The sequence below is a fragment of the Falco biarmicus genome, chromosome 1, assembly GCF_023638135.1.
Source record: "Falco biarmicus isolate bFalBia1 chromosome 1, bFalBia1.pri, whole genome shotgun sequence".
Classification (NCBI taxonomy): domain Eukaryota; kingdom Metazoa; phylum Chordata; class Aves; order Falconiformes; family Falconidae; genus Falco; species Falco biarmicus.
In genome coordinates, this window is record NC_079288.1 from 45,700,040 (window position 1) to 45,727,001 (window position 26,962).

Here is a 26,962-nt window from a genome sequence, read left to right on the forward strand (position 1 = left end):
GCCTTGAAGCTGTCTTCTTTTCTCTATAGAAATAGCTCGTTTATTCCTGCCTACTGATGCTCAACTGAGACATGTTTTTGTCCAACACAGAAGTTTGCTTACTGCTTATGACTGATTACTTAAATATCCTTTTCAGGAAGCTATGACCTGAAGTTCTTTAAGAGTCCAGGTAAACAGTAATTTCTATTCTTTGTTCATTGTACTGCTGACTTTCTGCCAAGAACTATAAGGGGTCAAAGCAGCAGGATTTACCTCATTAGGATTCAACACGTTCTTCCCTGTTACCTCGTAGTTATCTGTTTCATTTTAGATTTGGCTCATTCTAACTTAATGATTCTGAAGACTCTTACTGGTGTTTTTTCTAAAGGTAGTCACAGCACAAGTTGCTTAGGTGACCTCCAGTTCTTAGTGAAGCCAAAAAGTCAAGGCCAGGTTTCATCCCCATGAGAGTACTAACTGATCAAAACCATACTATGCAACAGTCCAGAATAACTTAAAATTTACTTCCAGCTTTTGTTGTGAATATAGTTATGCCTCACTATTAGGGAACAGTCCTGTAAAGCATATCTGCTTCAAATGTTCACAGCTAATTAAACCAATTTTCTGTTAATCTGCAATTCCCCATTATAAAACAAACAGTAAGCATAGTTTATGGATAATTTATGCTTGTTGGAAACTAGATTTTGCAATATAAATATTTAGATATACTGGATCTTCAGAATTAGGTTAAACATATGTCTTAAATTTAGATTTGTGACAGCAATAGCTCTGTGATGACTTTTTATAGAAAATTTTTAATATAATTGTTTCATTAACAGTGTGTAGTTCATCAATATGAATATACGATAAGCTCAAAGTCTACTAGAGAGGTTTTTGGTGATAACTGTGGGTTATTTCTGTAAGTAGCTCAAACATTTTTTGAAGATCCTAATAGATTTCTCTCCCAGAAGTATTGTTCTTAACTAAAAAGTCACAAAACGGGACAGAGAAATAGAAAAATGTCAGTGGGGCACAGTTACTGGGAGTAAGCGCCTGCCTATGTTGCTTGTCACCTACCAAGCAGTCTTGGTTTGGTTCTGCCTAATTGGCAGAAATAGGAAGATTGACCTGCTGCTTCATTTTCAGAAGAATTTTTAACATATTTACCTGCTGCTTGATGGATGAAGGCAAGAAATTAATTATTCTGTACAAATATAGACCAAATGGTGAGTCTAAACTCTTAGCACTAAGTTTAAATTGATGCCATGCTGGGAATGCTAATGATTGTTTCCTGTTAGTTCTTTATCTTGAAAGAAAAAGATTTAGATTTTGGAACGCATAATTCCCACTACTATATATGAAATATTTTATGATAGAAATTTTCTTTCAAATCTTTTTCTTCCTGACAGGTAGGGCAATAATGAGTGAGCATAAAATATTTCACGTGCTGGATAGTAGACTACTTACTAGAGCTGTTTTGTTCTAGTGTGGTATGTTTTACACTGCAAGCCTGTGATAGCTTTCTGCTGATCTGATAAATTGCCTGGACCGATTAGTGGCTGTCAGTAAAGTACATCTATATAGTGTCATCATAACATTTAATTAGGTTTATATATTCTACATCCCCTGACATTACTGTGGTAACTGTGCTGGAGAAGACCCTGATTAGTAAACTCCCATAGTGTTTAAAAGGTGAGCTTGACATTTTTCTTCTCTGTACATTTTGATTATTTTACCAGTCTCTGTATGTAAAAAATGTACATCCTAGTACTTCCCCCCTCCCCAGCCCCCAGTGTGGGAGCAGTTGGTGGCAAGCAATGAAAAATGTATGGTTTTACACTTTTGATACCATGCCTCTTCCTACTTCTGTTGAGCATATATGAAGCAAAATGTATTTTAATTCCCAGTGTTGTTTCCATTTCAGGACTTTTTTGGTACTCTTGTAACTGTAAGGACTAGATGGTGCCTTCAGTAAAACTGTAAAAAGTGTTTCTTCTGTGGTAGAGCTGCTTACTGCTCCACTGCAAAGCGAATTTGAGCTGGCACCTTCATTCTACATTGCCACTTGTGGGCTTTTTACTTGGTGGGGAAAGAACTTTCTGGGATGAAATTTTGCATATATGATAACAGAAAGATGTATTTGTTTCTGTCTGATGCTGGAACTTTCATTTAGATGTAATTTTTTTTAAAAGTGAAAATAGAAACTGTTTTAGTTGATGATGTGATCATAGATATCAGGTAGAGGTATATTCTTAATGCAAATCTATTTTCTATTGCAGCCCATGAAGATATTTTAAATGCGTAATACTAATCTGTGTTAACAATTGTTGTTAACACTTTAAGCAAACTGCAGTCCTGTGAGTTGTCAGTAAAGACTTAAGTAAATACAGGCATAGGGTATCAATATATTCTGTGTCTGAGAATAGTCTGTCCCTTCCAGAGGACACCATGTTGTAGCAATTTGTTGGCACAGATAAAGAAATTGTCATTCTAAACATACTGGCACATCTCCTCTGTCAGCCTTGGGAGGTCCTGATCCTTCAAAATGGACATGGCTTCAGCACAGACACAAGATTAACAGACTGTCCTTCACCTCTTGACTTGACCGTAAAGATTTGCAAATTTTGTATGTGGATTAATGAGCTCTTAAATATGCATGTTGAAGTTCAGCTATAAGAAAGTGCCCAAACACTGCTGGTGTGTTGCAGTGAATGTTCCTTGTCCCACTGCTTCGCTTTATTACATGCTCTGCGCACGTTTCATTTTCCCACATCACAGATGAGCATGTTTGGCCCCACAGTTTAATTATCCTGTATACGCTTTTCTATTTGTCTTTCACTTATTCCTATCCACTTCCACCTGATCATCAGGAGTCTGTCCTAGATCTGCTACACCCCAGATACTGCAAAACCTGAGGGAGGGGAGGGGATCTTAATTTTGTGCTTGGAGTCTTAAAATTACTTCTTGTAGCCATAACAAGCCAGTCTGTATGTAATTACTTTCACCAGCAGCTTGCTTTTTCCCCCCTCAAAACTTCTTGAAATGCTCCTTAGTTTTGTGGGTGGCTGGCCTGCAGTTAGATGCAACATTTACTTTCGGAGTTACTTTCTTTTTAGCTCTGTAAATAAGCGCTAAAGTTGAATATAGGCCAACGACTTCCATGTGCCTTTGCATTCATCTCTGTTTTCCATTATTTTGTGTTTCCTGAGGCAAGCTTGTTTTCTCTGGCGAAAAACAAGGGAATAGGGTCCCTAATAAAAGCTTATTTTCTCTGGCGAAATACAGGGAAAGTGTCCCTAATAAAACCTTATCTGTTGGGCTACTACTTAACAAGTGTGCTCTCAGCTCGCTCGGGCATTTGGGGAAGAGAGGGTGGAATGGCTTTGGGAAATAGCGTACTTACTCCACTTAGCTCTTGGACACTTGTAGCGTGGCATATACTTCAAAATTGTACGTAAGTCCCCTGAAAATGTAGTGAAAATTGTTTTTTTCAAGTTATATGGATCTGTAGATGTGCTTTCGTGACTGCTTGCTTACTCTTGTAATGTATTGGTTCTAGCAGCTTGCCAGAATTTTGTTGGTGAAATTCTTATTTATTAACTTTTTTAACAAACATTTCTAGATAAATACATTTTTCTGAAGAGAATAAAAAACATTAGTGCTAGAATGGAAGGTTGCTTTCTTGCTTTCTTCAAATGAGAGAGCGCCTTCATGTAACCATGCTGTGATTAGAGATGTATGTGTATGAAAATAAATGGTACAATAGAGAGCTAGAAATGTCAAAGCACTACAAACCTTAATTGAACCTTAAAGAAATAAAAAAAAAAGTCTGAATTCAGAGTAAAATGTGTAAATGTCTAAATGTCAAAATGAATAAAATTTGAACTTCAAGGAACTGGGCAGCTAATGAGAGGAGGCATAACCTATGTACCGTCTGAAGAGGCTATTTTGTGTAGGGGAAACGCTGTATATTTCAGTGATAGGGAGATTGGTGCCGAAGGCAGAAGCAGACAAGGGTTGGAAAGTGAAAAGAGAGAAATTTTCAAAAAAAACAGGAAAAAAAATAGTGCATTGGGAAAAAGAGCTTAAAAATCCCAGCAAGTACAGGAGAGATGGTGTGCGTGAACTGGTGTCTGTCAGGGCTGTGGAAGGCTTGGGTTCCAGATCCCGTGGGATCAAAACGTGGTTACCCTTGAGGAGGCATGTCATGCAGGTCATCAACAGTACAAGGTGGCTTTGGGGGGCGAAGGCTTGTCTGTGTTCTGCCCCAGCTGTAGAATGGAGAGACAACACATTCGTTTCAGGGAAGATGAGAAAATAGTTAATTGAAAATGATGAGGTGCTGGGGTGTTACGGGGCAGGTGCATGCTAGCTGCGTGGGGATAACTCCTTAACTGGCGCTGCAGAGCAGCTCAGGTTGGCGCTGAGCTGAGCTGAGGAGGCGTGCGGCGGCCTAAGGAGGTTTCCAGCACCCTGCCATGGTTCCCGTGAGGGCAAGGCTTACGGCTGAGCCGTGGAGCTGCTCTTCAGCACAGCAGTGACACAGCTTTGGGAGCAGGCCCCTCGCACGGGACGGTGCTGTGTTACGCTGCTGTGCCAGCCCATATCCCACTGCTGCTGGGGCATCTCCGCGCCTGCACCGCTGCGTACTGCTGCCCCGGCGCCAGCGTGCAGAGCTGCCTGAAAGAGAGGAGTATGAAGGGTAGTATAGTCACAGGAGCTTGTAAGGGCAAGGTGACGTTGTCAGAGGCAGAGATCAAACCTCCTGGGTGGCGCAGGATGAGAGCCGGCTGCCTGAGCTGTGGCACCGCAGCCACGGCAGAACTGTCATTTTGTGTTCACCCCATCGCTACAGGGTGCCTGGCAGCAACGCTGTGCCATCAAGCATTGTGGTCGTCTTCTGCTGTACACCCAAGGTCTCAGTTTTAGAACTTCACATTTTCTAAGTAACCTTGCTAACGTCATCGTTCTTTGGAAATACCTGTGAGAGCTGGATACCTATTTTGAGCTTAGTGTTATTTTGAAATGGAAGGGAGACACTGATGCTGTGCTAGTTTTACCCTTTGATTGGCAAACACAGCAAATACTATGTCTTTGGTATTTTTTTTAATGGTTTGTGAAGAATAGCATAATATTTAATGTTTTGTGAAGAATAGCTTGTTACAGATGCGATATGCTTGTGCTGTGCGTGAACCTTAGCTCCCTGACAGCCATGGGGTTGTGGTTATAACTCCATGTCCCGCACCGTTTTCATTTCACAAACAAGCAAACCCCAATATTCTCAATGGAAAATAAATAATAAATTGTTATGGTCTGGTAATATAACATTTTTATTTTTGTTCAGCTGTCAGTACCATTAATCATTTGCTGTCATATTCCGTTAGATAATTTTATAAAACATCGGTTTGGTTGGATTGGTTTCTGGCTGAACTTAGCTTATTTTTCTTTTTAATAGATAGTGTTTGTAAGGAGTTTACTCCTGCTCAGTGAGCAATATTGGTCATATGCACCAATAAGAAATTGTAGGTATCCTGTGACTGATTAATAGTTTATTTGAGTGGTAGTTGATAGAAAACTCAGTGTGAACTCTGGAAACTGAGGTGCAGCTATTTTTTTGTTAACTACTACAGACGTGAAATTAGTTAAAAGGTGAAATTTGATATTCTCTTGGAAGGTGCTTGTTATAACAGCTATTAAAGTTAAGTTGTATGCCTTATATAAAAAAAAGCCTGCTAAAAATTTTGAATGTCGTCGTTCATTATGTTGTCATTGGTGATTAACTGGGTATACTACCTAATAAGTTGATATGAGTCAAATTATTTGATGAAAACTTATGATAGATCTGCTGAAGGCAGAAAATTAGGATACCTTTTTAATAAAGATTAAATAAGCCCTTTGAATTGTTGCTACCGCTAAACCAGCTGAAGTATGCTATTGCAAGTAATCCTTTTCCATAACCCCCCCCTTCTGATACATATTATGAAGACAGTGACTTAAGACCTGACCTCTGCTATGAGGAAATCACGACAGATGGGCTATTCAGGGTTTTTCAGGGTAAACGGATTCCAGTTATTTAAGTTATAAATAATTACTGGCCTACTGGCCTAACCCTGCAGTTACTGGTAACAGCTTAAATAACTAGCCACTTACATAAGTATACGTTAACCTAAAAGCTAATAATTATGTGAATAAACTTTTGAATAATATTACTCTGATAATTTTCAACTGCAGTTTCCAGAAAAAAATACAAAAGCAGGCCTTTGAAGCAAACGCGTAGGTACAATGGTATGACTAAAATAGCTGAAATAATACTTTATTTAAATGGGGTCTCATTAGACAGTAATAATGACTGTGACATAATTATTGGAAGAATTATTCTTGTCACTCGGGCTGCTGTCAAAAAGTAGATCAGGAAGTGCTTGGAGAGGTCAAGTAGGAAAAAAAAGTTGAAGGGTTCTGTAGCTCTTCTAGTTTTTATGTTTGTAGTTAACTTAGTGAAATAAATTGAAATGTTTTACCAAATAGATATTAAATCTGGAGAGGTGCCAGAAGATTGGGTAAATATCAGTATGGCACTGAAATTAGTGGAATTCTTAAGAGTGTCTTCAAATAGACTCAAATTAAGCCTGAACCTAATTTACCGTAGGACTTCTGAAAAAAATGAGGCAAAACATAAAAGCCTAAATAATACGAAAGAAATGTAATTTAAAATGTTAAGCTACTACTCACCATTTGATGAGCATTTATTTAATGGTAATGCTTTTACACTCTGGTGGTTTGGGAAATAAAGCAGAGTGTCAAAATCAATAATGAAATACTTTTACATAAAACACTTGTTTAAGCAATGTGAATTTAAAAAAAAAGACAATAATATATAACTACACTCTCTCATCCTTAGAGTCAGCAGAGAATGCATCCAGAAAATATGCTGTGTGTAATGGACTTTATTATTCTCAAGTTTTTTGTTAAGAAAAGCTACTTTTGTCTTCATCTTCATATTTTACTTCAATAGCAAGCTCTGCCTAATTCAAAGCAGGTTTTATCTTACGCTATAAATATACCCTTCTTAAATAAATCACATAGGAGTGAGGGAAAGCTTGGCAAGGTAGGCTTTTCCTTTTACATGTGCAGAACAAAGTTTGTTAATGACTGACTTCAGCTGCTTATGTGCTGTGTGTTGGGATAACTGCATGCGTAACTTTGAGTTAGTTAATGCTTTACCTTCTTGTGGATTTTTTTATATGTTACATTTTCTGCTATTTCTATGGCTACCCTGAAGAATTGTCGTCTGCCAGGTGCTCAGTGTGATTTTAACACGTGCACTTACTGGTCATGGCTTTATTGTTGATTGAAGCTTTGGTTTAAGCCATTTGGCAATCACGTATGGTTAAATATATGCAAATTCACAAAGCAAGAAAACCCATGTACTTTGTTCTTGTTTTCAAATCTGTTTGTTTCAAGGCCATTCTTTTCTTTACTTGGGAGTTTGGTACATCTACGTGGAGAGGTCCCGAGGGAAGGATGAGGCATGCTATTGCCACTCAACCTGTAGGCAGGAACGTGCCAGGAGCACACACCATTGAGTTACTGTTGAAAGCTCTGAGGACAATTCAATGGAAACAGCTAACATTGGATGAGAAGAGTAGCTGTGATATTAAGATTAAGAAACTTTCAGAAAACAAAGTCATATTTGATGATGGTATAGAAGTTATTTATTAATACAGTTTGAAAATAAAGCGGAATTGAGTTCTGCTTAGGCAAATACAGATTTGGCAGTATCTACCTGTTGAAAGATTTTTTTTTTTTTAGAACTATTAAATCAGTAACCATAAATATAAGTTTCTCCTAATTTTTCAATACTTTCTTCTTGCAGTCTTCACAAATGCAAAGAGGTAGAATTACAGTGCTAAAAAATTACTGGGGGAAAAAAACCATCTGTCATAGTTTCTCTAAAGAGCCTTGAGTGATTTAAAATTGCTTTCTGGTTTACAGAAGAGATACTTTTCATGGTGAGAAAAAAAGTGTGACTATAAAGACAAAACAAACCCACACTTTTGATATTTCTAATAACCCAGAAGACTATTTTCTTCGAAAGCTTTGAAAGCTTTCCTGTCACTCTTCAGGTGCTATAGCTATGGAGTGGTTAGACAAAGCAATGTTCACTGCAAGTCATCTTAAATTGATTTATTTTCAATGATTAAACTGTTTTAAGTCATAAGTGAAATCTGGATCCTTAGTTAAAATAAAAAGGAATCAAAATATTGAAGGGCTAAGGACATCTTAAAATGCATATTGGCAGTGTAACAGAAAAGAACAAAACATAGGTTGGCTTTAGTTGGAAATAATTATATGGTTAATTATGGTACAGTGGCATCAAAATAGCCGCTTTACAGTCTCTGAAAATTGATTGGATAATATAGGTAGTCATTTAAGAAGATGCTGTAGTTGACACTTTGCAGGCTTAAATAAATAATTGAAGCAAGTTCTAGCGAACTTGATTATAATATAGTTCTAATACTCTAAAGCCGGGTGCTGATACTGTGATTATGTTTGTAAAGAGCTGCCGAAGTGACATCCTTGGTAATCATAATTAAGTTAAATGACATCTCTGATTTGTCTTTACAACTAGGGGAATGCCTTGACATGTGCATAATTGGGTTTACTCTTCAACTAGTGCCCTAGAAGCACTTGTGAAATCTGTCATTAATGAATAGGAGAACATGTCTGCATTGGATGCTTACATCCACTTAATGCAGCGGTGTTTGATTGTTTATGTCCAGTAGCTATACAAGAAAACTGGTATCATTAGAGTCTTGATTGGCACTGTCATTCTAGGTGTCAACTGAGTAATTTGTGGGCAGGGGTGCTTGTTTTCTCTTGGTCTCTGTGGGTTTTTTAATGAGGCTAGCACAGTAGGTGTGTATTTTAGCTGATTGCTGCAAGTATTGGTCAGGAAGATAGCGTTTTACTGGCTTGGTGGCTTTTCAAGCTACTGACATTGTAAGTTATATTAAGTGCTGAACTCAAAAAATTATTCCTCGTTTTGGAGGGGCAGATGGTACTCAGTACTTCTAATGGAAAAAAAGAAAAGATCATTACCACATTTGTATGTGGAAACAATATTTTTTTTTCTCCCTGACTTTAAAGAATCACCACCAAATTGTATTGCGCTTCTGCACCTGTTGGCACAATCACATATATCCTAATATGACTTTTTTTTTTTTAATATAGAGGTAATTTTCAAACTTGAGGTTGAGCTGCTTATTTGTAACATGCAGATTTAGAGTCATTATGCTGTTGTGCTATGGCTGCGCTGAACTGTCCTTGTGAAACACAGCAGTCGTAGGACGCTGAGTAGCTGGGTGAGAAAAGCCTGTTGCTCAGTTGTGCCACAACAATAGCACAAGCTATCAGAGTTTTCTAGTGCGTCCAGCCCATGAATTTTACGTTTGTGTTCAAACTAGAATAATTGATTGGAACTCACAGCTTGATAAGACTCAGACAGGAGATACGCAAAGAACAACAGAGACTGCATTTCTCTTACCAGCGCTCAGCATTGAAGGCTATTTGCATTTCAATATTCCTGCAGCTCTGCTCCTGGAATATTTTGATTATCTGCCAAGTCATGCAGTGTGTTTAGTTGCTAGACAAATACCATCACTTTGATTGCTGTTGGGAATCTTCAAACACAGAGAACAAAACTATTTAGCTTAGATAAAGAACAGTATGTTTTGTGTTCACTTTCCTGCTGGTCTATGGTAGCTGTTAGATCCTAGTAGGGACTGAAAAAACAGAACGTTCTTATGCATTTCATCTTAATGAGCCTTTCTTGAGGCCTTAGTTACCTGAATCTAATTATGTTCCTGAATTAAGCGTACCGATCTTTTTCTCTTGCCAAATTAATGAGCTTTTTTTGGAGCCATTATGCTTTTATTTCATATAACTGTCTAATTTTTAATACATCATCCTGAACTAACCCCCTATTTATTTAATATTAATATTGTGCGAGATGTACTTGAATCTATAATTCTGTATGCCTCTTTGCTTGCCTAAATTATAAGTAAAAATTCTCTCCCCTGAAAAGTATGAATAAAATTCTTTTCTTTTAAAACAAATTTATAAGGGATGAATGAAGATTTTTTTTTTTTTTTAAAGGCAATGTATTTGAAGTGGTGGTTCTTCAGTTGTATGAGCAAGTGCAAAGTTCTCCTTTCAGTTATGATCTGTAGAGTAGTAGTCAATATTTTGATTCCCTCGGGCAAAAAAGAAGAATGCAAATGTTCGAAAAGGTTCTGCACCCCAAGAAGAGCAGAACAGACTGTAGCTATAATCAGATGATTCCCTGTCTCCACAGGCACAGGCAGTATAGAAAGGGTTCATGGATCACTTAGTTGAGGGGTGATGATGGTGTCACTCTTGAAATGGTCTCCTTGCAGATCCTTGGAGGACTGTTCCCTCAGGTGGATGGCACGCACTGCTCTTGGGCATCCACTCTTCACTACACCTCTGGTTCAGGTAGACTCTGCGGAGCTCTAAACTAACGTGTTTGTTTGTAGAAGGTTGTAAATCTTCAGATCCTAGATTTCTTGCCAGCTGATATAATAGAGGATCTGCTGCAAATTGTTAAAATGCTGTATACCTGACTCAACTGTGTAGAAACTCATAATGTAATGACTTCAAATAGTTACCTTTGTCATACCGAACTATGGCTGTTGCCTGGAGTTTATGGTTCTTTGTCAGTTCTAAGTACCAAGAGTATCCAGCTGTGCAGCAGCATTTTGTGGAAGATTCTGTAGCCTAAATAATTTTTTTCACTTCATCTGTGATCAAACTCAGACTGCGTATAACATGCTTATATGTGATATGTAGAGTTCTGTTCTCAGGTTGAATTGGCTTATACCCACCCCAAGTGTGAGGAGTACGCACTAGAGAGGGAGTTTGCATTACTTCTCTACACTAAACAAATCTCTGGAGGGATTTGCTGTAGACTGAAGCATGCAGCAATTTAGGTTTTTTTCTGCTAAGTTAACTTGAAAATTTGGTAGACAATCAGAAACAAAGTAGCCTCACACATACAGCTATATTAAAATACAAGCCTAGAAGAATGATAGCAATTAATCAGAGGTAATAGAATATTGGAGTCTTCAGTGAAGACCTGAAGCTTCCCCTCTTAATAGGTGATCAAGAGTGAGTGTGGTTGTACCAAAAGAAGCTTTGGCTAACTACTCATTTGAGCAGCTGCTCATCAGTAGGTGTAGCAGACTTTTAATCTGACCTTAGAGCTCTAGGAACTTGGGAACTATATTGTTTTATTCCTAGGGGTCATTTCAACCGCTTATCTTAAATATGTTCATTTTACTGCCTTTGCAAAAAGATGTTTGTGTGCATTTGGTCCGGAGAAGGAAGTGTAGGAGTGACCGTGTAAAGATTGGGGTTTGGGGTTTTGGGGTTTTTTTTCTCTCTTGTCCAGTCTTGGGACAATGGTCAGGAAGTTTTCCATCCAGTGTTGTGGAGGGAGAGAAATATTTTTTAAATAATGATTTAAATGTTCTTTTAAAATCACATTGAAGACTTTCTTAAAGGTTATATATTTGAGGGTTTTTTTCAGGTTCATATTCTTTCTTCAGGGAGGAACCAAAGCAGTAAAGTGCTCCCAAGCAGTGAGCTGCACCAGCTGAACGTGTAGCCACCTGGTTCACGGTGTGCGTTCAGAGCTGCTTCACCTCAGTGAGGTCCAGGATCTTTTCAGACATAGCAAGCCAAAAATTTATACAAACATTTCTGTGGGCTGTGATCTTTATATAATATTTTTCTGGGACTGACTTAAAAATATTACTTATATTCCAAATATGCATTTTGGTTTGTGTTTTTAATTATTTTTTAAGGATTTTTTTCCCTCTAGCCAGCATTAATCTCTAGTTTCCAGACATTTGCACAAAAAATGCACAATAACTTACTGATCATGGGGAAAATGCAGTTTAGCAATTGTAGCAAATGGAATCTGCCCATAAGTCCTGTGTGTAGTAAAACGTTTTGCTAAAGAGTTACTTTATTGAGTTTACTGACAGAGAACCATTTCCCCAGAGCTGTTTACCTATCTGTGAAGGTTCAAGTGGCCTGAAAGATGGGCTCGATGTCTGTTTCTACAGACTTCACTTGTGAGGTGTAAAGCAAGTGGTACCTCTTTGCCCAGCCCCAAGCACAGTCCTACAGAGAGCAGCAGCATTCATCTGCTGGACTCGTCCCCTTTCACCTAGCTTAACAGAGCTGACCAGTGTCATCCCCGATGCTGCTCCCCTTTCTCTGCCTGTAAATTCCACTTACACAACAGTGACGAACTGCTGTGGTGGGTTCTGGAGCAGCAAAAAAAAATGGGTTGTCTCATTTTGAAAAGTCTACACAATACTGACATACTTTCTTCTTGAAACTTTGAATGAAAACCAGGAAATTCCAGGGACAACGGAATAGTTTTGAAAAGGCATTTTACTTTCTCAAAAGATTTTATGTGCTCGTATTTAAAAAGCAAAGGGAATGGGATGGGGACTAGTTTAAATAGCAGTGAGACTCCACTGTTGTTTCAGTCCTGTTTAGTTGGTAAATAGTATTTCAGTATATGATGCAGAAATCACCTAGAATTTGCAGTAGAAGGTTGACAAAACAAAAATTCTGGTTGGTTGTCTCATACTAAATGCTTATCTTTCCAAATTGTGGAGGACGACTCATGCATATGCTTGTCCTTCTGATACTTTTTCTCATTCTCCAGTTTCATTTAAGGACTTCATGGCATGTTTGATATGCAATGGAGAGCATTTAAAACATGGATTCATTTTTTATGTCTGTGTACAGGTTGCTTAAATACACAAACTGTTCACTGCTACTTCCTTTACTCTTAAAAACAACCAGTTTGGTATGTAAAGTTCTGCTAGTTGCATTCACAAAACTGAGGAAAATAAACAGTCTTGTAGGGCCTGTAAGACAGTGGATGCTCTGGTCCTGTGGAACTCTTAATGGCTGCTAAGTTTGTGACAATGAGTTTAGTTTGGTGCTTCAGCTGGATTTCTCATTGCGAAGCCTTTGCTGGGTTGTATTCATGCTACGGAGGACCAAGTTCTTGTAAGTCTACAGCTGAAATTTTTTATAAAGGAAAAATGGGTTTGACTCTGCAGACAGGTGCAGTGGCAGCCTTCATGTTACTAACGCTTTACTGGCATGTATTTTTATCTCATGTTAAAATTTCAAGAGACTGAAAAATCAGTAAGAATCAACCCATAGACTCACTCATCTAATCATCTCCAGTGCAACAAACCTAAGGCTGGCTTCCACTTATTCCTTACTATCAGTTGTGTGAGGGTCTGTGGAGAATTACAGCTTTGTGCATTTCATACTTTGAGAATCATATATTAACAGTAAGTGCAGAAACGGTAGAACTGTACTTATTCAGGAAGGAACTGTAGTTAATCAGAACCCGGGAAGACAAAAGCCTGCTGTAAACGCAAGCATGTCTTGTGTACTGCAGGGAGATGTACTGCAGAAAAAATAAGCTTACTTTACAAGTACATAATGTTCAGTGGCATTGAATAGGTGCTGCTTTACCGTGTAAGGCTTTCAGCATTAACTTCAGTACCGAGGCACCCATCCGCTGGCCTGGCAGGGGTTCGCGTGGGGTATGCTGCCTTCCGTGAGCTGAGGTCAGAGGTGTTGCTGACGGGCAGCCACAAATTTTCGTGAGCATGGACTGCTGTCCCTGCCACTCCTTTGTGGGCAGAAACGGCACTGCAAGCCAGAACCTGGGCAGAATCGAGGAAGACCATAAAGCCCTGAGGGTGCAAGTAGAAAATATTGGTGCCCGAGTTACCTCTTCTTCCATTTTACCAGTAAGAGGAAGGGGTGCAGCCAGAAATAGGACTATAATGCACGTGAGCTTCTGGCTTTATGGCTGGTGCCATCATGAGGGTTTTGGCCTCCATGACAACAGGACTTTCTTTGATGACTACAGCCTATTAGGGAGGGATGGGATCCACCTTTCTAGAAGAGTCAGGGGCATCTTTGGCAGCAGGCTGGCCAGCTTGGTGAGGTGGGCTTTGAACTGAAGGACTTGGGGAAGAGTCCAAAGTGGCAATGCTCACACCATCACATCTAGTGGAGGAACAAGCCAGGCCAACCAGAGCAGCGATAAATGTTCCTTAGCTGCCTCCCAAGATGAGAACCAGAAGGCCAAGAATGTCAAGGGTGGCCACGGCTGTGGTGGATCCACTTACCTCCCTCCTGGGAAACCTGTGTGCTCAGTTGCCTCTCTGAAACGCCTGTGCGCCCAGGTACAGTGTGGGAACAGACGGGAAGAATCAGAGATCTGCGTGCGGTCACAGTTGCAGTAACAGAGACATGGTGGGACAGCTCGCATGACCGGAATGCTGTCCTGGATGGCCACGTACGTTTTAGTTAAGGCAGGCCAGCAAGGAGAGGTGCTGGAGCTGCTCTTTATGTGAGGGAGCAACTGGAACGTATCGAGCTCTGCCTGGGCATGGATGAAGAAAGAGCCAAGGGCTCACGGGTAATGACTAAGGGATGGGCCAACACGGGTGACACTCTTGTGTGTGTTTGCTCCAGGCCACCTGATCAGGAAGGGAAAGTCGATGAGGCTTTCTACAGACCATTGGAGGCAGCCCCCCGATCACAGGCCTTGGTTCTCATGCAGGACTTCAACCTCCCTGATGTTTCCTGGAAAGACAACACAGCTAGGCACACACAGTCCAGGAGGTTCCTGCAGGGCTCTGATGATAATAACATTTTGATGCAGGTGGTGGAGGAGCCAATGAGGCAAGATGTGCTGCTGGACCCTGTGCTGACAAACAAAGAAGGGCTGGCTGGGGATGTGAAGGTTGGGGGCTGCAGTGACCACGAGATGGGTGGCGTTCAGGATCCTGTGTGGCAGAAGCAGGGCAACATGTAGCATTGCAGCCCTGGACTAGAGGAGAGCTGACTTCGGCCACTTCAAGGACCTACTTGGAGGAATCCCATGGGTTAGGGCTGCACGAGGTAGGGGGCTCCAAGAGAGCTGGTTAATACTCAAGCACCGCTTCCTCCAAGCTCAAGACAGGTCCACCCCCACAAGTAGGAAATCAAGCAAAGGGGGGCAGGAGGCCTGCATGGCTGAGCAAGGAGCTTCTAGCAAGCCTCAAACACAAAGAGGAAGTTTACAGGATGTGGAAGAAGGGACAGGCTGCTTGGAAGGAATTTAAGGATGTTGTCAGAACATGCAGGGAGGCAACAAGGAGGACTAAGGTGTATTTGGAATTAAATCTGGCGAGGGAGGTCAAGGACAAGAAGAGCAGCTTCTTCAGGTACATCAGCAGGAAAAGGAAGACCAGGGAAAATGTGGGCCAGCTGCTGAATGAGGTGGGTGCCCTGCTGACCAAAGGACACAGAGAAGACAGAATTACTGAATGCTGCCTTAACTTCAGTCTTTTCTGCCAAGGCTGGCCCTGAGGAATCTCAGACCCTTGAGACAAGAGAGGAAGTCTGAGGAAGGAAGACTTTGCCTTGGTCAAACAGGATCATGTTAGAGGTCCTTTAGGCAAACTCAACACCCACAAGTCCATGGGCCCCAATGGGATGCACTCCCAAGGGCTGAGGGAGCTGGCAGATATTGCTAAGCCATTTTCTGTCATCTTCAAAAGGTCATGGAGGACATGAGAGGTGCCTGAGGCCTGGATGAAAGCCAGTGGCACTCCAGCCTTTAAAAAGGGCAAAGAGGAGGACCAGGAAACTACAGGCCAGTCAGCCTCATCTCCATTCCTGGAAAGGTGATGAAACATGGAGGTCATCTTGAAGCATGTGGAGGAAAAGGTCACCAGGAACAGTCAACATGGGTTCACCAAGGAGAAATCATGCCTGAACAACCTAATGGCCTTCTGTGATGGAATGAGTGGCTGGGTAGACAAGGAGAAAGCAGTGGATGTTGTCTACCTTGAGCTCAGGAAGTGTGGGTCAGACGAGGGGACAATGATATGGATTGAGAACTGGCTGAGTGGCAGAGCTCAGAGGGTTGTGGTCAGCAGTGCACAGTCTAGCTGGAGGCCTGTAGCTGCTGGTGTTCCCCAAGGGTCAGTACTGGGTCCAGTCTGGTTCAATTTATTCATCAGTGACCTGGCTGAAGGGACCCTCAGCAAGGTTGCTGATGGAACAAAACTGGGAGGAGCGGCTGATACCCCTGCAGGCTGTGCTGCCACTCGGCGAGACCTGGACGGGCTGGAGAGCTGGGTGGAGAGGAACCTCATCAAGTTCAACAAAGGCAAGTGTAAGGCCCTGCACCTGGGGAGGAACAACCCCACGTACCAGCACAGGCTGGGGCTGACCTGCTGGGGGGCAGCTCTGAGAGGAAGGACCTGGGAGATCTGGTGGGCAGCAAGTTGCCCATGAGCCAGCAGGGTGCCCTGGTGGCCAAGGGGACCCTGGGGTGCATTAGGAGGAGCGTGGCCAGCAGGTCAAAGGAGGATGTCCTGCCCCTCTGCTCTGCCCTGGTGAGGCCACACCTGGAGTGCTGGGTCCAATGCTGGGCTCCCCAGTTCCAGAGGGACAGGGAACTACTGGAGAAGGCCCAGCAGAGAGCTGCAAAGACAGTGAAGGGACTGGAACATGCTTATGAGGAAAGGCTGAGAGAGCTGGGGCTGTGCAGCCTGGAGAAGACTGTGCATATAAATATATTAAGGGCGCGTGTCAAGATGATGGGACCAGGCTCCTTTCAGTGGTGACCAGTGACAGGACAAGGGGCAATAGGTATGGGAAGTTCCATCTGAATGTGAGGAAGAACCTTTTTACCTTGAGGGTGACAGAGCACCAGGACAGGCTGCCCGGGGAGGCTGTGGAGTCTCCTCTGGAGATGTTCAAAGCCCACCTGGATGCGACTGTGCAACATGGTCTGGGTGACCCTGCTTTAGCCAGGGGTTGGACTAGATGGTCTCCAGAGGTACCTTACAACCTCAGCTGCTCTGTGATTGTATATATGTTCCAGATCTCTTTATTCTGGTGCTAACCTTGTTTGGAGTACTAGGTGCTCAATCTGGTAGGTTAATCTTTTTGTTTATTATGATTTATGATGTTATAGAATAGCATGTTTTAAATTAAAGAATGTTATGAACATTTATAATCTGGTTTTCTTTATAAACAAGATTATAAATTGTTTCAGGTGCTGTGGAGAAAATTGCTCAAAGATATTTTTGTAATTAATTAGCAAAGTTTTGCACTGAATACCTACATTACCCGTTTCAACTGGGGAAAATAGATTATGAAATTTTAAAAATACTTACGAAGCTCTCTAGCATTTAAAAAAATCCGTCTTACTATTGCTGTATTTCCAGAACGTATTAGTGTTACTGAAAAGGTATTTTGTTACTGTTACAAACTAAAAATAAGTTCACATTCAGTTTATAGTTGGCATGTAGCATTTATTGCTGGTGTGTATACATTACTGCTTGCTGTTTACAGTACATCCTAGTGTAACACTTCAAGACAAGTCAGGTATTTTGGTGTGTGTGGGCGTGAGTACATACATGTTTGTGTGTTTTCACGCTGTTGATTTGTATTTTATACCCACTACTGCTTTAGGGCTGTTTCTAGTTGCTTCAGGAAATACGGGATATTGCATCCAAATGTTACATGGGTTTAGGAATGGTGCTAGTCTCATAGTTGTTTTGTTATAAAATTCCTTTAAAATAACACTTCTTAAAATTAAAGTGACCAAGTTGAGAAAAATTTAGCATGGAGAGAAGGCACTGAATTTGCTGGTACTGAAATAGTATTAATGCATGTAAGGTGTGCTGAAAATGCATAGTTCTTTTCTAACCTGCATGGCATAACCCTTTGGAGTCCTTGAAATAAACATGTTCTTCTACAAATATGTTTATTATCTTGTTTAGATATAATGTAAAGAGCTGTTTTAGAGGTATGCATCCAGACACATGCACGCAATACATTCAAAGTGTCAATGTTTCAGGGAATCTAAATTATTTTCAGAATTTCAGAAATTGAAAAGGGATAAGTGGAAGGAGAAAATGTTGGGCTGGTGCCAAGCGATAGCTCGTAACCCTCACAGACTTCCCAACAGCACAAGAACACCCGAGGTCTCAGGTGATGCTTCACATAACTCTTCTTTGGTGAGTCAAAAAGCTGCATTTCATGATGGTGGCATGCTCAGATGAACTTCAGAGGTGTTAAATATATTTTTCAAAATGTAGTGTTTGCCATTGATTGCATTGCCTCAGTGTGTGAAGCCCTGTGACATTATAGCTGTTTACACTTTCTATTTGCTATTTTTTTCATCTTTTATGTTATGCATGGTCCATTCTGACTTGCATGCTATGTCTGTAAATCAGTGTTGATGTTTTGTGAATGGTAAAGTCTTTAAGCAGGAAATGTCCTAACCCGGATTACTTACATTCTTTATGATCTTAATCAATGCAATGGCATTCGGTCCCTGATGAGTACAGGTGGATGTTGTCTAAAGGTACCTTGTTTGCTCTTCGCTCCTCCCTGTAACAAGGATAAAGTATAGAATGTCCGCACTTGTGTTAGACAGCTGGATTTTAAAGTGGTCTTCATATATTTAACAGGATGCTGCTAGAGACGGTTGAGTTTCTGCATGCAAAGCTGTTGATAGTAGATGTTCAGGCAATGTAAAGTTGACAGTATACATAGTGGAGTTATCATGAATTGTATAAAGTTGAATAAAGTGACTCATTGACAAGAATTTTAATCCTGCAGTTTCTTGCTCTTTGAAATAAATCCATTAACATCAGTAGACCTCCCCAGGTGAGTAAGAACTGATACTTGAATGTAAAGACTTCACACTGCCCCACATGTAAGAGCAAAAATTGTCTATGTACTTGTTTTTCTTCAACTGTATAGACATTTTCAGACTACAGGAAAACTGATTATTTAAAACATATTCAGTTAAATATGCCTGGTCCAGTTATATCATTAAGTTTAAAATAGGCACATTTTCCTGTCCTAAGAAGCATGAGATAGGAGGAAGTACTGCCCTCCAGTTGCTGAAACATAGACATGATATCTAAGCAGAAAGGTGAATAATTGTTTATAACCACTGTTGAAATGTGGTATTCCAAAATGTGTGAGGAGAGTTGTAAGTTACAAGTGAAGAGGCAGTGGTCTCTTTGAAAGTTGAAGTTCTGGTGAAAAGAAGTGCCCCTACTTAATGTGGTAAAATTTTCTTGTTCAGTGGTAGATTGTATAGAATACAAGTTTCTGCTAAGCAAGGGAACACAAAAAAAAGCAGCACTAAAAGCTGTACATTTTAGTTTACTGAATATCCTAGATTATTATTACAACTCACTTTCATTTGTAATTCTTTTGTTGCTTTTTAATCTCCTTTTATTTCTTTGCAAGAAATAATGAAAGAAGAAGTTTCACTATATTATCCCCTTATTTAATTACTATTGATATCACTATGACTATTTTTGTTCTAAATTGTATTTAATTACTATTCATATTTAGGTATTGCTAGTGGCAGCTATTAAAATATTTAGATATGTGGAAATTGTCGTTTTCATTTCTGCTTGACTGCTAGTCAACATTCAGTTTGGTTTTATATTCCAGAGATAAGCATTCCAATCTACCAGATGGGATTTAGAAATGATGAACTGGGAATACAGTTATAATACTTGAATCAGTAGAGTTGGCATGTTTTAACCTTATTAATATTAAAAATATTAATCCACTATATTTCTCTTCTGAAGTAGATATTAATTCAGACAAATCTGAAGATGTTCAGATTATTCTCTACAGGGTTTTTTTTCCTTTTCTTGAATGCAAATTCATATATTTTTCATTTTTCCCTTTCTCTGATTTTTGCTAAAGTTGTGGAAAGCACAGTAATGTTGTCTTCCTTAATTGAAAAGAACCCAGATCCTGAAGGCTTACAATTCTGTGCAATAGTATTTTCAGGTTTTTTTGTCTTCTGAAAGGAAAATGGATATAATTGAAAACATACAGTTTTAAATTCTTTCTTCATGAGTCGCTTGTCTTCATACTGACAGTATCTATTTATACTCTGAATCTGTAAGCATATGTATGTATGGTTAGTTCATACGATTTTGATAGGAATACATAAATATGTATTAAGATTGATTAAGCAATTTGAGTAGGAACAGTTCTATGTCTGCTTGTCAATGCTCAGTTTCTTGGGGTCCTAATTGGGAATCTGAGCATTATCACAATCCATGTTCTTAATAGTTACATACAGACAGCCTGTTCTGTGTAGGGTATGGACTGGTCCTTCATTCATAACATTAAACACATGAAGCTAATGGGACACGAGCACGTACTTCATGGTAATTTATATAGCACATGCAACTTTTCCCTGCTGTATTCCCTACTAAAATTGTGGGTGAATATATGTGGAAGTATGGTCATGTGAATAACTAGATAAATTGTGTTTGTACATGCAAATGAAATTTAGAAGTCATGGTAAATGATCAAGCATCTAATTTAAGTCTAAGGAAGGATTATTTTATATGCAAGCAAACGATACCATCTGTTTCTCCCAGAGAAAGTAAAACATGTTTATGGATTACCTGTGTGACATAGGCAGATCCCAGGCTTCCAGGTCTGATCTACAGATGTTGACTGAGCAAGTCAATAGTAGTCAGTGATCATTCCAAAATGTAGTTAAATAAACAATGGGAAGTGGGTTTGCTGTGGTTTAAGCGGGGCAGACAGTTCAGCCCCCCGCAGCCGCTCACTCACCCCACCTCTGTGGGTTGAGATAAAGACAGTTTAGTAGGTAAAGTAAAAGATGCTTACACAAGCGAGGCAAAACAAGGAATTAATTCGCTCCTGCCCATCAGCAGGTGGCAGTTCAGCCACCTCCAGGAAAGCAGGGCTCCATCATGTGAATTGTTACTTGAGAAGACAAATGCCATCACTCTGAATGTTCCTGCTTCCAGTTTCTTCCCCTAGCTTTTATTGCTGAGCATGACACCGTATGGTATGGAATGTCCCTTTGGTGAGTTCCGCTAAGTATTTGAAAGTTCAGAAAGGTGTAGGAATGATTTATCACTAGATGATCTTTAAAGGTCACATCCAAGCAAACCATTCCATGATGCTGTGATCTTTATCTAAACCCCAAAATCTAGTGCCAGAACAAGAAAGATCTCTTGAGCTGAGCTTTTTAAGTGTTTGGCCGCCTGATTTTCATTAAGGGAGTGTAATTCTTTGCTAAAAATCCCATTAAATAGGGTCCATCTAGGTTTCCCTTAACATTGCTAGCCTGTTACTGTTCATCTGACAGAGCCTGAGGGGGTGTTTAAGATCTGTATTTTAATTTGTTATAAGAAAATTGTGTTGTTTAATCCTCAGAAACTGCATGTAAGGGAGAAAAGAGTAATTAAGAATATGGAGTTGGTTTAATCTGAATTATTTTCCTATTTGCATAAATATTAGATAGACTTTATTAATTAGGCTGTAGAACCAGCTAGGAAATCCCCAGTACCATGCCTACAAAATTCCTTATAGACAGTGCTTTGGGAAATTGAGTAGTAACTTTAATATAGTAGCCAAACAATATGTATATGTGAATCAAACTGCGGAAGAGAGAGATTCTATAAATGTAATTTCAAAAGAGGCAAAATTATTCATCCAGTAGAATAAATTATATGCTGTTTAAACCTTCTCTTAGTCTGTACTTCTAGAAAAATAAAAGTACAGCTGGGTGCAGCATATTGAATTACACATTGAAAAAAGGGCCCATTGAGAATATAACCTTTTGTGATTCAGGTGTGCTGCTCTTGGCTTCTCTGTCGGGTGGCTGACAGAGCAATACACAAGCTCTGGATAAATTTCTGAGGGGAGAGGAGGGTCCTAAAACTTCATGTTCTCTGGTGCTACATATCCCAGCTGGGCTAATTCCCTCTATTCTTCCAGGGCTGAGAAGTTCTATTCTTAAGTGTTTGGGTGTTTCTATTTACTTCTCATGGACATTTTGTAACTTCTGCAGCATTTCAGTTAAAGCTAGCATTTGTTCTGATATTCTTGGGCTAAAGTTTTTGTTGCTGTTGTTTGTTGTATTTGATTCACCTCACCTGTTTTTCTTTCCTCAGATGCTCTAAGACCTTTTGAGAAGAGATTTATTTAGAAACATGTTCTTTTTTAGCATTTTACAACAGGTTTCTTTTTAGATTTTTATTTAGCAATTTGCTTAGTATCTGTTAATATTAAGCCATGGAAACTTTTCCTTGTGATCTTAGATGTTCCATATTGGTCTCATCCTTCTGTATGATGCTGCATGCTCCCCACCAGGGCAATTGCTATAACTATTTATTGCTTTCCAATTTACAGGATCAGCCTAAGCTGTCCATGGCCCCAGTAGCCATGCCACCCTAGGCCAGTCTTATTGATTTTCGTGATGTTTGAAGCCAATTAGCAGTCATTACCTGGGTTACTGTTACCTTCTACATTCTCACCACAAATGTTTTATAAGGGTGTAACGTTGTTAAGAGTTCATTTGTGTTTCTTCCTGTGCATACATAAGCCATTAGAGCAGGACAGATTGTAGGCCAAAGCTTTGGGGTAAGTGTCCCCTGGTGCTCAGTTTCTTCCTTGGTGCATAACAGCATCATTTAATAATTTAAAAGCACGGCAGATTGAATCCTTTGTTCTTTTCCTCTTTTCCCAAAATATTTCATACACCTTGTTTCTCCTAGCAACGAGTGTTTACAAGATTGATTGAAATTATATCATAGAAATTATTCATTATTTATTTCTTTTTTGCATAGTCAAAGCTGTCTTGTTAGTCTGTTTCACTTAGGAAAAAGATCCATCTTTTAAGTGTAGAATTTAAAATGTATTAACTTTTTATAGTTTTGGAGAGAAGAGTTATGTCCCACTACATTAGACTTCTTTTGACTGAAAGCTCGAGAATTAATTATCTAGTAGTTTTTAATATGTCTATAAAAAACTGTGTAAAGCCTCAGGTTATATGATGTAGTTATAGATACTGAAACAAAATGGAGATTACCAGATCACCATTCAGTTTCTATCTGGAAAATAAGTTCTAGAAAATGAGAAAACCAGACAGGGCCAAGTTATTAACCTAAGTTTTTTATAAGGTGAAACGGGTTATTCTCATTTTAGCTCAGCAGAGTCTTCAGTCCCATCATTAACTGAACACCTACACTGTAACGGGGAAGCCAAGATGACAGGAAGCATCAAACAAACGTCTCTGCTCATTCATTTATTGCCAGAGTAATACCAGCAAGGATAGCTATGAAAGCATATGATGTTAAAAATAAAAGGGGGGGGGGGAGGGGGGAGAAGAGGTAGAAGATGATTCTGCAACATTATCTTGTAAAAAATATCATGGTAATACTAAACGTTTATGTTAAATTGCAGGTTTACATAGTACTCCCATTCCTGAGGGTCTGGATTTTTTGCATGGTATTTTGCAGTCCAATATTACTTGAATTACTGCTTGAATTGAAGATCCAGAAACAGTTTTAAGATAAGCTCTCTACTCTGCTGACTACTACGGTCCGTGCAATTTGGTCCTGTAAACAGAAATGTGTATGCATAATTTGCTTGAAGGGTCTATACCGATACCGTTGGCATGCTTAAAAGTGAAGTATGTGCTTGTGCAACAGCAGCATTGATAGGAAAGGGTAAGAATCAGGATTTCCTTCCTATTTATTTGTTTGTCTGTTTCTACCCTGGTAGTTTAATTTGTACCTAATTACATAAATTTGTGCAGTTTCCGTAAATCACTAAGTGGTTTGCAAAGTAATTATTCCTGCAAAATACACTCTAGAATATTCCAAAAAACATTAAGTCGAAAATGTTATGTGCACGCATAGAGGCCATTCCACGGATTTGTATTAGTACCTAAGTTTTGCTACAGACAGGTGGAAGGAGAAAGCAGTAAACTGCACGAAGCGGTACATCCCTAATGTGTTCTGCTGTGCTATTCTTATTAAGAAGATTCACCTTCCCAACGCTACAGGTGATTTGGTGTGTGTTTTGTAGTGTAGGAGGCTACGCAGTGTGCACATCTCTGCACCCAGCTGTTCTAACGCGGTGAGATGTTGGTGTGGTGCCATCACAGCCCAGTTTCAGCCCCTGTTCCCCCCAGCCTGCGGGCTGGTGTCCCCAAGCATGGTCAGCCTACACATAGCAGGACTTCCTTGTGAGCACCTCGTCCTCCTTGCAGTTCTGTCTGGTTCTTCCGTTTATCCCACAAAACGCATGCTGTGCCACAGAGATTAAGTGGGGCCTCTTCAAATTTGCAGCACTTATGAGTTTCCCTTTTTATAAGGTTTTGATGGAGCACTGAGCTAGGACAGGGTCCGGGGATAAATCAGATCTTCAAATAAAAGATAACCTTTATAAGCAGATTCTTCCAAAAATACTCGGTGGGAAGATTCTGAAATCTGATGTTATCGCTCTGTTTTACAGTTGGCAGCATCACTTGCCACTGCAACTGCAGTTGTGCTGTCCCCTTTACAGCACACAGCAAAAAGTGCTGGGGTGAGGAGCTGAGGCAAAAGAAGGTTCCTAATCATTGTGTAGGTTGAAGTGCTGACCCGAGTGGTATGTAACTTCCACGTAACTTTGTGATTTCAGCCTCGTTAATGTGAACTAACAATAACACTCAGGATAAAATTTCATGTACAATTAAATCCTTAAAGAGCCAAAGGGCTTAGACCTATCCTGGCTGATAGTGGAAGGGTTAAATAAATTAGAATAATTAGTACAAAGGAGGAGAGGCAAATATGGCAGAGAACCTAGTGGCATTCAGGAGATGAATCGGCAGGTAGGCTGAGGCTTAGTGCTTGTTCCACGGGGTGTGGAGGAGGTAACGGCAGGAGCCAGGTACCTTAGGGCAGTTCCAGTGGTGTTCAGGTCTTGGTCTTTGAAATGCCAGTCCTGCCAAATTAATGAAAAATGGGAATGTGGTTGAAGATGGCCATATGTGGGTGCTGACCATATCACTTCTGTTAACTGTGGACTGTGAAAGAAAACTGCCTGTGACCTCATTAGCTAATTACATCTAGAGTTAATCTCTAATTCCCTCCCCTTGTGCTTTGAAGAAGTATGAGATGGGAGTAACAGGGTGAGATTAAGGAGGGAAAATTTAGGCTGAAGGTGAAGAACGTACTCTTGACAATGAAATGTCTTAGGCTGCGATATGATTTTGTACCGAGTGTTGTAGGATCTCATGTCTGTGATCCTTGAAATTGGGATGGAAACATCTGCATGTGATACTTGTCTTAGTTTTTTTTCTGTGCATGTGGTTTTTTTCCCTGCTTCTGAAAGAAGTACATCCTGTTTTTCTTGGCCTGATAATGCTTTATAAAATCAATGGTATGAAAGGTGCAACTGCTGTACTAGCCCAGTTGGTTGACTTATGATTTGTCTAATCATTAAGCATTGTTCAAATAGGAGTGTTTAGATTTCATTCTTTCTGAAGGTCTATTTTGTGGTAAAGTATCTATTTTCTATTTCTGTGCCTCGTACTTCAGGTTTTTTTTCCTTTTTCAGTCTGCACCGACAGTGACAGTATTTACTTCTTAACCATGTAGGTTGTTATTCATATAACTGAGATTTTTTTTTTAATAAGGTATTTTAAATAGGATCTTGTGTTTGTCTACTTTATATTAAGAGAGGCACCAAATGTAGCCATGCTTTTAGCATTTTTATACCCAAAAGTTAAATACTAGTTCTCTTTAATGGTGGGTAAGGGAGAAAAATAGTGTCTTTTTTTCTGTGACTTTTTTTCTCTTTTCTGTTGTTTTGGAAAAAGAATTTTCTGATGTACAGCATAACCATGATCTGACAGAAGAGGAGGAAAAGCATGACAAAACCTGATTTCATAGATATTTCAATGTTTCAAAGAGGAGGTCTTGTTTTCCATTTATTTTCTATTTGTGCAGAAATGATACACTTCTATTTTGAGAGGTGTTTGTTATTCTTAGCTTTAATTTTGTATTTATTTCATGTACAAGAGTTAAGGTGCACTGAGGTGTGCTTTTGTGTGTGGTCCACATCGTTATTCTTCAGGCTGTAAGTGCCTTGTTCTAGCAGTATGTAAAGGTGTTACTAAATGTACTCGGAGTTTTATTACTAAATTGGAATATTGTACTTTTTTGCTGCTGTGAGAGAGAAGAGAGATTTTTCATCTTACAGAGATGTTTGGGGTTTTTTTTCCCCCACTTAGAATTATAGAATCTTTTAGCTTGGAAAAAACCTTTAAGATCATTGAGTCCAACTGTAAACCTGACGTTACCAAAATGGAAAGTTTCCAAGATCGATTAAATTTTCTGTCAGTTTGAGCTATTCTTCTCCTTTAATATTTCTAAGATACTAAAGTAGTTTGGAAAGACTGGTTTTGTTTGTTTTAAGGTTAGGATTCTAAAATGTGTATGGAAAAAACACATTAAAAATTCTTCTTTGAAAATGTAGTTGGCTATAAAACATTTGAACTAAAACTGACTCTGTCATTTTAATAATAATTTCTGTTCCTTCCATAGAAATTAATCAGGTAGCTTGTAGCAATTTTGTCTCCCTTTGCCTCCCATGTTAAAAAAAGAGGGGGAAAAAAAAAAGGGTCAAAAACATGAGGGGAAAAATATTGGGGAAAGAAAATTTTTTTGGAAGGACATGAAAGATTGTATTAATTCTATGCAATCCCATTTTACTCTCCCTGGGAACAATTTGGCTCCTCAGTGTCTGAAGGTCCCAGGCAAGGATCAGTACTCTGTTACGAAGCTATCTTCATTGTCAGTCAGTCCATAATTGGCATTTTCATTATAACCATTAGAAGAAATATGCGAGGAAAATGTGTAAATAAGGGGGGAAAGTGTATTGTGGAACAAAAGTGATTGTAGTAAAACTCATTTATTAAGTCATTAATTTGAATTTGTGGTTTCCCTAGACAAAGAATCCCCAAAAATCTCCCCCAAAACAAGCAAAAGAAAAA

At 39.6% G+C, this 26,962-nt stretch overlaps 1 protein-coding gene across 5 annotated transcripts in view; it reads left to right on the plus strand.

The window, feature by feature from the left end:
* MARCHF1 (membrane associated ring-CH-type finger 1) overlaps positions 1-26,962 on the plus strand; it is a 258,484-nt gene that overhangs the window by 134,300 nt on the left and 97,222 nt on the right. For 3 of the 5 annotated variants that reach the window (XM_056323187.1, XM_056323055.1, XM_056323258.1), the window contains exon 3: positions 17,992-18,131. The exons of the other annotated variants lie outside the window; for them this stretch is intronic. In XM_056323187.1, coding sequence (XP_056179162.1) covers positions 18,030-18,131 — 102 coding nt within the window. In that variant the 5' untranslated portion in view covers positions 17,992-18,029. The remainder of the gene's footprint in view (positions 1-17,991; positions 18,132-26,962) is intronic. 5 annotated transcript variants of the gene reach the window in all.